General features: G+C 43.5%; 1 protein-coding gene across 1 annotated transcript; it reads right to left on the bottom strand.

The window, feature by feature from the left end:
* Positions 1-10,528: 10,528 nt before the first annotated feature.
* Positions 10,529-11,849, bottom strand: LOC136455244 (LOB domain-containing protein 20-like). The gene is made up of 2 exons (XM_066455358.1): positions 11,475-11,849; positions 10,529-10,798 (listed from the first exon to the last, which is right to left on the bottom strand). The coding sequence occupies exons 1-2, from the start codon at positions 11,847-11,849 to the stop codon at positions 10,529-10,531; spliced, it is 645 nt and encodes a 214-aa protein (XP_066311455.1).

Below are 11,849 nucleotides of genomic sequence, written 5' to 3'. Positions count from 1 at the left end.
TCCCCATCTGATGCTTCCTTTGCTTTTGGTGTTCTGCGCCCTTCAAGTGCTCGATGAAATGCCCAAAAGGGCTCTTCTTGCTAATTTTTCGTCAGGTCGGCGCCATGCAGTCACCTAACTATTCCTTTGTGCTACTTATGTATACCTCATCAGGTGCTATCTTTCTAGCTTCAGTATGAATGTACATAAATATCCATTAGTTTTCCTTCGTGCCGCAGGAAATGCTACCAATCAATTTGACTTGCAGACTCTGCACCACGGAAGGAGTTCAGAGTGGCCACATATAGGACCAAGCTGTTTCAACATGGAGCATCATCTGTCGACCTAAACTCTGGTAATCATAGCACGCACTCAAATCACAGCCAACAGTAAAATATAATTTTAATTTATTTTCATCATACCATAGCTACACTGATAATATATTGCAAGGCAATCCAGCCAGGTATACAAAATAATGACATTATGTTGTGTTCACACCATATTATGTGCACTACTGTCTATTGTTTGTAGATGCTTTTTCAATTACGCTATTAAGCCTGATGCTACCTGAAGGAACTGTTACTTTTTAGAGTAAGAGTGACGTTTTCAATGCTAACAACGACTTAGCATTTGATTCCTAAACATTTGATGAAACCTTGATACCTATATGTTAGAACCACTGTAAGTCCCATCACATGTCAGTACGTCACATGTTATAAATGTTCTCATCATCAATGAAAGCTAATAATTTCTGAGTTTTACCATTGCAAAGTGTGAAGTACCCTATATTATAAATTTTAAATCGCTCTCTCTCTCTCTCTCCCTCCCTCCCTCTCTCTCATGTTAAAACAGTACTGCTATTTTTTCTTAAATGCACTGAAACATGCTTTTAATCTCACATTCCATACGTGAAGGAAGTTCGTGGAATTGGACGGTCACCGTCAAAGCTTGAGCGTGCAGACTTGGGTCGGAAGGTATCTTCAGCTATTTGGATTCTTTCTATTTCCTTATATTTTTAATCTCCAAATCAGATTTCAGTAGTCGATGTGATGAACAAGCAGCATTGTTCCTATAAAATAATAAAAAGGTGTGATCTTTGTGCATTTTCATCTGATTATATGCATCTCAGAGCAAAACATGTCTTAAAACTTAACAGTAAAAATAAATTAATCTGCAACAAGTCTAAGGTGCACTACTGTCTATTGTTTGTAATGCTTTTCAGTTATACTGTTAAGATTGATGTTACCTGAAGAAACTATTACTTTTTAGAGTACGAGCAACGTCTTCAATGCTGACAGCGGCTTACCATTGTAATCCTGAACATCTGATGAAACCTAGATGTGTATATATTACAACCACTACAATTCCTATCACATGTCAGTTTGCCACATGTTATACACATGTTCTCATCATCTATGAAAGGTAATGATTTATTGCCTTTGCCTTTGTAAAGTGTCTCTCTCTTGCTCGCTCCCTCTCTCCCTTATATTAAAAGAATACTGCTATTTTTCTCTAATGCACATAAACATAGTTTTATTCAAGCATGATCTAATGGTCTTGCAATTGCTACTCAAATGGTTAGGATATATTGGAAGACATTCCTTGGCAGTACTGTTACGTGCAATGTTATTATGTTTATTGCCAGAATCTTAACTTGTGTTGACCAAATGAGCTTAGGTCGCAAAACATTTGGCATTTACGGACTGAAATTAAGGCGATGAATTTGCTTGCCTGGGCAAGGTTATCGTTTCCCGTGTCAGCAAAGCAAGGCAAAGCACGTCCAGAAACAAACGCGCCCTTACCTTGATGCCAGAGTGTTTTGTTGTATTCACCACTAACTCGACATCATTTTACATGTCCTGTACCAAAATTTTCTTGCTTTTACTAAGCATGGATCTTAACCTTTTAAATACATAAAAATAATTTTACATGAGCCTAGCAAAACATGACCAGTTTCGATAATGGAATTTCGTAATATTCTTCTCAAGTTATTCTTCCCACCACCGGTCCAAATGTGATCAATAATACCTCACCAATATAATTTCCTTTGTTTCTGCTTATAGGTGATATAAGATTCTGTTACCACCTTACATCTGAGAAGATTGTTTTACAGCCTCAGGTTGTCAGCGGTGATGCACCCTAGCAAGGATGGATGTTGGCAAATCTGAAATTTCAGTATTAGGCACATCAGCCCTATTTTTTTACGGTTGTCCTTGGTGGTGAGCAAGCAAGTGCACTTGCAATCTCAGAAAAGAGCGGTACAATACCTTTACATAAGAAAACTCCGTTTATTCTTCTCTTCTCAGTTATAGACACGCCTTCTTCTTCTCAGTTATTCATATACGCCCCGTTCGTTTAGGCTTGTTTGGCTAATAAGCCATGGTTGAAAGTACCGTTGGCTGGTTTGGTGTGAGAGAAAAATATTGTTCGTTGGTTGATAAGCCAAATACGACCAAATGAATAGGCTGATAGAAGGTGGGTTCCACTGGAGTGTAAGAGAAAATATGGCTAAAAATTAGTAGTTGGGATGGTCTCATAGTATTGCGGGAGTTGTATCTCCCACTTTCTGTGAGGGGAGATGGGGAAATATTAGTGGCCACCAAAAGAAAAGAGAGGTATTGAGGAACTATTGAAGCAAGAAAAAAAACATAGCTATCCCTAATATGATAATTTTATGGGGATAGAGAAGATATTAGAGAACGGCTATAGATGCTCTCAGCTCCTTCCAATCAAACAAAAAGAAGAAAAGTTATACACCTCCATCTCCAAGTCACGCATGGAGGGATGCAAGTAAAAATAGAGAGTAAAATAGTAGGGCTCATTTTTAGTTTTTTCTCATATTTGGGGTTAAACGAAATTAAGATGGTAATTACAAAAGTATAAAAGCAGAATGGTGAGAAAATATGGAAGAAATGGAAATTGATGTTTCTGAGTTTTCACAGATTTCACAAATATAATAATTTCAAACAATAATTTCATTTGTTTCACAAATATAATATTTCTTTTGCAGACAATAATTGCATATTTCACAACACTCGATTGAATCTCTCTTATGATTTGTCATCAATATAAATCTCTACGACTAAAAAGAATCGGAAGTCATCGTTTTCGCACCGCTAATCCTGGCGCCCTGCGCTAATAAGCGACGGCCACACCCCCTTCGTCCGTCCGACGAAAAGTCGAAAACCTTCCGCGCGGAAGAAAAAAAAAACCGCTCCACTCCCACGACCCCGACGCACTCCTTCTCGTGCCCGCGCAACCGTTCAGTCAGGGATCGCAAACTCCACCATCGCCATTCACAAACCCCCAGATCCTAACCCCGCCATCCACCGGCACAGCCTTCATCCACCGTATGCGTCCCTGTTCGTGGAGAAGGAGGTGGGCGTGTCCCGGCGATGCTGGCCAGCATCTGTGCCGCTGCGGAAAGCATGTCCGAGACCGCCCCATCCTGTACAGGCAGGCCTTGGCGCTGGGGCTGGGCACAACGCACAGGCACAGGCGCACAAGAGGCATGGAGGAACAAGCACAAACTATCTGAAATGGAGGGGGGAGGGAGAAGACGATGAAATGGAGGAACAAGACCACAAGAGGCATGGAGGAACAAGCACAAACTATCTGACAGCAGATATTGATGGTTGCATTCAAAATATTTAACTTATCAATGACGTTTTCCTCTTTCTTTTCTTGTAAAGGAATTTACTGAACTTTCTTGACTTTCTGAAGAAACCTGACTCAAGTAAGCTTGATCAAGTAAGCTTGTCTCTGGGATCAAGGAGAGAGTGCACCCGCATAACAAGTTTTACGGTGCCATTAAGGCAACTCACCATGGCATGTTGCATCAATATGAGCTTGAAGCTCGGCGGGAAACGTCATTCTAGGCTTGCTCTGTTAAGGGCATGAGCAAATTAAATGATTCAGGTTGTCTTTTTAAGTATCACAGTAAGTCAATAACTAGGCCCGTGATCTACATGTTTGGGTGAATCTAATTTCCTTAGGGCTCATCAAATTTCTGTCCTTTTTTTTCTAGAGCAGACACTATATTGTGGTTGTTCTCCGAGTGAACTTTAGTGGACACAGGGCGTGATTGGTTGCTCCGAGGTCGGCGGTCCGGGATGGTGGCCCTGTCCAGGCTCTTCCGAGTCGGCATCAAAGCATTCACCCATCTTTGTTTGGTTTGCTTTAGCTTAGCTGTCCTAGATGATAATGATTCTGTTTGGTTGCCCCCATTGATCGTTTTGCTATATGAAGTGGTGGTAGCGTTTGTGTTTGGTTGGGCGTACGGCCTGGGGTGCGAGCACCCGTGTACCGTTTTGGTGTGGTTACCACCAGGTATTGCAGAATGAAGAAGAATAGAAGGAAACATAGATAACTTTGCCTCAGTTCAACAAGCTTGGCATTGACAATGACCTTGGAGCTTCTAATGACATAAACATGACAATAGTACTCCCAACAAATCATGAACAAGGGCGTGACTGGTTGTCCAAAAGTCACAGTTCCTCACAAGGTCATTGTCTCCACACATTTTCATAGCATTTTGAAACCATCACAGGCAATATGAAACAATTAGATGCACCTACAACAATGCTTAGCAATGAAAAACTCAAGCATCATCAAAATAAACGACCGAACCAAAGCAATAACCAGTAACCAAGGTATTTTAGGGCTCGATTGGTTGCCCGAAGCACTGCAAGGAGGCATTTTAGGGCATAGACCCCAGGCTCCTTTCCCCAATAGGCAACATACCAAGACATGTCATTTTGAGCATCACAGACAGTTGTAGCAACGAGCAAGAACGAACCACAGGAGCACCAGTAACAGAAAACACTGACCCACAGCCACAACAAATAACACCGGTTTGTTCCTGAGCACCTTTGGTGGAGGATTGACAAAAACTTTATCATCTTCACAACCCATGAACTCTAAGTATGATGCTTTTGCCTCTTCTTTGTTAGGGAAGCTCTTGTAGCTGTTGTTTTTAAAACCAGTTACCTGGACATTGCATCTAGCCCAGGTTGCATATACCCCTGGAACTCTTCCACGGTACACAACATACCAAGCCATTTGCCCCTTAAAAACACATAAAAGCAAGTATAAGATGTTGATAAGATGAGCGGTAGTTCAATCGATTTGCCTCAGATTTAATTGCCTTTTCATTTGACCTTGAACTTGGAGCTTAAGAAACATAGACAGCAGCAAACCTCAAACAGATAGTAGAAAACCAAAATCATGACAGTCATGAAACCATGTGAGGCATCTAGCCCAGCCATCAGATCATCAGAATTGTCCAGCTGTTGCTTAGGCATGGATGTCTCACATGGTTTGATTACAGCCATGAGAAGCAGAAGCAGAAGATAGAAGAAACAATGCTCCAGTACCTCACAAGTCCAAGGTCAACAATATGCTTAATCCATTACTCAAACTAGCACTGTTATCTTCATAGGCATGAAAAGGATCTCACAATTGTATCAGCCTCAGTCAAAAAATGGTTGACATTAGAAGCGTGGGACACGTCCATCCCAGCCATCCGGTAGGCATGCCTACAACAGTTGCTTGGGAATAGACGTATCCCATGGTTTGATGAAAGACATGAGAAAACACAAGAATAGCATAGGGCTCAGATCAACTAAGTGATAATCCATCACCCTTTGTTAATGTCTACACCACACAGATCAACAAAGCCTCACATCCATCACCATGGCTCCTATGCTATTCTAGACTAGGTGCAGCCTTGGTTAGGTGGCAAATGGTTCTTTGTAGCATCAGTTGAGGTAAGTGCTACACATCAAAATACTTCCTACATCATAAGATAGTTAGCATGGCTATATGCAAAAGTGGAGAGGCCAACTAGTATGCATCTAAGCGAAGTAGGTTGTGCTCAGGTAGGTCCTAAGCCACAGGATCCTATGAGCCTCTATCATCTGAACAAAGCAAAGTCCCTCAGCCTTGTTCTTCAGCAGGTAAACCAGGGCAAACATGAGTGCCTCCTATGAGTACTTAGGGTAGTCCATAACACAGCCATAAAGATCCTGATGCACCTCATTGTGCTATGGAGTCTTCAGGGCATCTCCTACAGACTCCACAGCCTTGATCATTCCATTCATGAGGTCTATTTCCTCTGGGGCAAGCTTCCTTCTCTTGCCACCCCTTTCATCTTGGCTCTTGGCATCAAAACCCTTAGAGGCTTCCATACCAAAAGGAGTTCCCTTTTCAAAATCAGCCTCTGTGCCACCTAAGTTAGTGTTGTCCTCAACGGTATCAATATCACCTTGGCCAATGTCGGTTGGAGTACCCAGAGGCTCGTTTGAGCCCATTGCATACCTACTTGTTGCCTGGTTACCACCAAAGATGGCCTCCATCTAAACATAGTTCTCTATTGGTGTGTTCAAGAACTTAGCATTAGCAGGATGGTCCTAGTTAGTGAAACAGATGTAACTATTAGACATAGAGGAGCAAAAGAAAAGAAAAGGGATAGCTGAGGTGTTATCCAAACAGTTTTTAACCTTGGTGTGGCCAAGCAGGTGTTCATCATCAAGTACTATCATGTGGTGGTCCTCATCCCACAGAGCACCACTTAAATCCTTTAGCCTAACAATCTTAACTCACCTTTGCCTCCACTTTCTCAGGTGATTGTAAATCTGCTGGGTGGTCACATTAACCCCAACAAACTCAGAGACCATGAGTGCAACCTGCCTAACATGTACCTCCTTGAACCCTTTCTCAGTTTTGACCCCCTACCCAACCAAATCATGAAACCTCCTAAGCATGATCCTAGACTAGATAGGACTCCAGTGCATAGGGCCATTGGGCTGAGGGGCTGCTTGATTGCCATCATCAACAGAAACTACCCCACCCTGTTCCACCACATTGTCCTCACCACTAATGTTAACAACCTGGTCAGGCATATTGTCCATTTCCTATCCACAACCACCATAACATTGAACAACCAGTATGTAAGGAAAACAAATTGCATGGTATGAAATACAAGTTCAACAGATCAAATAGGCAGAAAAGGAATAGGTACTACATCATTGCAAAGTGCCATAGGTCTTAGTTAAAATGCAAGTTTCTCTAATGCTACTAAATAGTACACACACCATGCCACTACACCCTAGAATTTCCCCTATTTTGCCACATCTGTGTAGCCCATGCCTCCCTCTATTGTGCCTAGGTACCATTGTCAGGGACATGATCTGGTTGTGAGGCATTGTCATTGATGTTAGGTGTCCATGTGGATTCAGTAGGCACATGCTCGTCCTGCCCATGCCTAAGGATCCAAAACAGGCAAGAACAAGCTTAACTTGGGTCTTGTATGAGTGAAAAGGTTTGTTGTCCAATATCCTGAATCTATTCTTTAGAGCCCCAAAAGCCCTCTCAACTATTACTCTAAGAGACGAATGTCTTAGATTAAAAAGCTCTCTTTGATTTTGAGGTCGGTTTGAACCAAACTCCCTCAAATGGTACCTTGTGGCACGAAATGGTGGCAAGAAACCAGGCCTCACTGCATAGCCAGCATCGACACGATAGAATTTGCCTAAAAATTAGCATATAGGAATATATTTTAGTAGTTTTATTTAGGAGTAAGCAAAGTGTCAAAGATTTTTTTGTTTGGATGATACCTGGTGGCACTCTAAGGCCATCATCTCTTTCAAGAGCATCAGACAAGATAAGAGTATCATGTGCAGATCCCTCCCAACCAGCAAGCACATAGGTGAATCTGAGGTCAAAGTCCACGGCTGCTAACACATTTTGTGTGATGGTGTGCTTCCTGCCTCTAAAGGCAGCTTGCATCTTTACAGGCACTCTAGCTAATTGAAAAAAACATAAGTGCAAGTGAACATTGACACCAAACTGATATGCATGAGACCTATGTACGACAAGTTATGGATACCAACCTTGAAATAGGGGTACCACCTTCTGCTCCCAAGAATCCTAGGATGGACATTGGTAGCAGGAGGGACAATCAATTCATTCCTCAGCTCTCCTACCGCATATAACACCTTCTGGAAGAACCTACTAATTGTCTCTGCGGACCTCCTAAAAGTAAGGTCAACCACCCTAAACCTCTCATTGTGACCAACAACATGCAAGAACATGGCTACTTGTTCTTCAACAGATGCATGTATGCTGTCAGTGACAAGCTCTCTACTATGGAAAAGGTCACAAAGTTGGAAAAAAGGGTCCTCCTCATTCTAAGAAGGTTGAGACAGTGCACATCATCAGATTCATAGATGTATCTAAGGTTGTTCATCATCTGTTTGTCCCTCTCAGCCAAGGGACCATAGGTGGCTGAGTGCGAATATTCAACTCTCCTCCTAAACCACATGAAAAACCAAGCAGACACTGCAACAACCACAGCAGTGGCAGTCCTTCGCCTAGCTTCAAATGCCATGTCTACCAACAGGATGGAGGGCAACATTAGAAAGGGAGCATGCAACATGGGTGTGTACTGCTTAGCAAGCAAAAAATTAGACAAAATAAACTATGAAAGACGCGGCTGCCACACCAAAGAGTGCTCCTCCAGCGTATACTGTTACCCAATCCACATCATTGACCTCTAGACACTTTACTCAGTTTGTACAACAAAATATGCATCAGCATGTACAAGATCTACACAAAACATGAGGTATAAACCAAATACGAAGCATCATGTACAGATCTGAGCCAGGAATAGGTAAATCAGGTATAGCATCGTACAGATCTGAGGATGTCAAACCAAGAACCCTGATTTCTTAGTATTTCAAGCAAAAACCACCAACAAATCAACAAAATCGACACTGAAGAAAGAGGAGGGGAAGAGCGCAGGTGGCATATATATCGTCCAAGTGCCGGAGGGCCGAGAGAAATCCGCCGGCGAGGGTCGCCTCGGTAGGGCTACCGAGGTCGAGGGGGAGCAAGACGGGAGTTCGCACCGGAGCTATGGCGGAAGGAGAGGCGAAGAGTGAGTGCGGTAACCCTAGCCGAGACCCGCGCACGCGCTTTATGGCCCGGACGGCCTCATCTCCCGCGCTCGGCGCGAAGGTTCCCGCCAAGCACCGAGAGGGAAGTGGGGATCGAGAAGACGGCGCCCTCCGGGATGGACGAGCGAATCTGCACGGGAGGAAGCAGGAGAAAGATGCGAGTAGGGCAACCAAACACAGGCGAACGCACGAAAGGATGCGGGATGGGCCAAATGACGGTCCGGTTTGGGCAACCAATCACGCCCATAGTTCATGTGCCTTTTGATTTTGATAGGTCTTTTAGCTATGAACTATTCTGTCAGTAACGACCAAGAAGGTATTGAGTTTATGCAACTGAGATAGCTTATATTTTCAAAACTGGACACACTCTTCTATTCCTTAGAATATCCATTGATTGCTAACTAACAACTTTCACAATATAACAAAAAATAGATGTTATGAAGGGATATTTATGATGATCAGTTGGAGTGTCATTTGTTGCGTGGAAGTGGCACACTTTGATACAAAAGTCATTTAAGTTGGTGATAAGAGAGTTAAGATTGACAAAATCATAATATAGCTTAGCTTTGGAAAGGATCTTAATAAGGGACTTTAGTTCGGCCATATGGATTGCATATTCTGAGTGACATAGAGTTGTCTTGAAATATTGATTCTGGTGATAATCTTCGAACAACACACCCATCTCGTGAAATCCGTTGTTGCTTCCGTTGCAACGCACGGGCAATCACCTAGTTATATTTAGGTTTCTTACGGTGGAATGGTATCGATTCTTCGTGGGACAAAGGGAGTAGAGTTGTGTGCATGGGGTAAATGTACGTGTGTGTGTGTGTTTTAAAAAAAGTTTAAAGTTTACAAGCTGTGACCATTTATTAGTCAAATTATGTACATGTTAGTTAGTGCACAAAAGTTGCATCTATGATTGTTGGAACTACTATTAAGACGATTTTGATTTTTCATCAATTGACAATATACCGAACAAATTGTGAAAATATATACGCTTGAAGGTTTTATTGTTCTAAAACAGGAGGGAATATCGAATATGCGACTTGTGAAACATCAAGGTCTTTCATTGAATCGGATAGCTTTGTTCTTTATTATTTTCGCGGCGATATTGCCCTAGAAACAATTTAAGGGCTCGTTCGGTTACCCAGGAACTATCACCTGGAACGATTCCCAGTTGGAATGGTTCACTAATTTATATAACCTTGGTCAGCTAAAATAATTTCTGGACTCATTCTAGCCTGACCGAACAAGGCCTAAGTCTCCTCCAATGTTCCGGACCGTCTACACTACGCATGATTTGTCCAGTACTCCACGAGTGTAGGCTCGAAGCTTTCCTTCTTAAATAAGTAGTGTTCTTGGCATATTGGGGAGTTTACGCGAGCAAACATATAGAAAGTGATATTGTTTTTTTGCAAGTGCTTGAACGTTTACCTAAAGGGACATGCATCAGTTGATTTGCAAAGATATATATGCTCTAATTCGGTTCTAATCAGTGGCATTTCACTAGTCGTTATTTCTTAGGAACTATTCGTAAATCAACAAAAATCTAAATATACATGAAAAACAACATAATACAGTTACAAGAATTTTTATTTCCCGGGGATGTTGTGCGCGAAAGCATCCGTTGGACTGCCCCTCTCCTGTTCTTGTTCCCGCTGTTGCTGCGATGGTAGGAGAGGAGGCGGGAAGCATTTTGGCCCAGTGTCTATGAGATCCACGGCCTGTGAGAGAGAGCTACAGTTCACCATTTGGCTCGTCGGCGACGCAACGGAGTACGCCGGATGCACCGTTGCCAAGGTCAGCCTGCGGCTGAGGAGCTCGGTTTGCGCAATGGAGAGCTCGGCTTGGACGAGTGCTACCTGTTGTTGACAGAGCTCTGTTTAGAATGAACTATTTTCGCTTTAAACACGAAGCAGGTTGCCAGTGAGAATGCACAAGTACTACACGGCTATGTTCGGCTGCTCTAATAAGTTATGGTATAGTGATTTTATCACCCAACAAATCAGCACAAGCGGTTTATAGACCAGCCGAACAGAGCCAAAGAAAATGGCGATCAAAGGCACTTGATACTTCTGCTATGTTTAAAAGACTGTGCAGATGTTAAAACAAGAATTATTGTGGTGGTTGCTACTATATGCAGATATACATATCCGATATGAATTATGATACTTATTTGAATTCATCCTTTTAAATTCGTCAGTATACAAATTACTTATAAAATATAGGGCCATACAACCAGGGGTGGATCTAAAGGGGGCTGGGGGGCTCCAACCCCTACAACTGGTGCATCAATGCAAATATAGGAGGGTGAGGGAGAAGAAGATGTGGAGGAAAGAAAAAAAAATAGAGAGAGAAAGAAGAAGAGACCAGCACCCTTCAATCATGCTCTGTATCCGCCACTGCATACAACGTCGTCTTGTGCTAATTAACCATGAAACCTATGCTAAACCTATGCTATGCACAAGCACAACGGCGGCGGCGTTGTGGGTGTGCCAACATCGCGTGGTATGGTATCGTTATCGTGGTAACATTAACCTGGTGCTGGAGCGCAAGGATGGTGCCGACGCAGCCGTAGACGGGATCGGCGATGCGCGCCTGCGCCTCGTAGCAGACGGTGCTGGCCGCGTCCCGGCGCAGCGCCATGGGCACCCGCGACAGCATCTTCGCCACATTGCTGCTGGCGCCGAACACCTTGTGCGCGGCCGCGAACTGCGCCGCGCCGGCCCCGCCGCTGCCGCTGCCGCCAAAGTGCGGCGCGAAGACGCACCCCGGCACGCATCGCCGCCGCAGGAACTTGCACGTGCCGCACGGCACCCCGGCCCCCCAGAGCGACGACGCCTCCTCCCCCTGCGCGTGGGCCGGGCCTGCCGCTGCCACCGCCGCGACGGACGCGGCGCTCGCGCGCGACAT

This window comes from Miscanthus floridulus, chromosome 5 (assembly GCF_019320115.1).
Source record: "Miscanthus floridulus cultivar M001 chromosome 5, ASM1932011v1, whole genome shotgun sequence".
Taxonomy (NCBI): Eukaryota; Viridiplantae; Streptophyta; class Magnoliopsida; order Poales; family Poaceae; genus Miscanthus; species Miscanthus floridulus.
The sequence above is the reverse complement of the archived record's forward strand: the minus strand, read 5'-3'. Positions and strand labels throughout refer to the sequence as shown.

Bases quoted from the DNA above. Each gene is read 5' to 3' on its own strand.
- LOC136455244 (XM_066455358.1), bottom strand. From the start codon at position 11,849: ATGTCGCGCGCGAGCGCCGCGTCCGTCGCGGCGGTGGCAGCGGCAGGC. The intron at 10,799-11,474 runs GTTAATGTTACC...TGTCAACAACAG, and splicing joins TCCTTGCGCTCCAGCACCAG to GTAGCACTCGTCCAAGCCGA.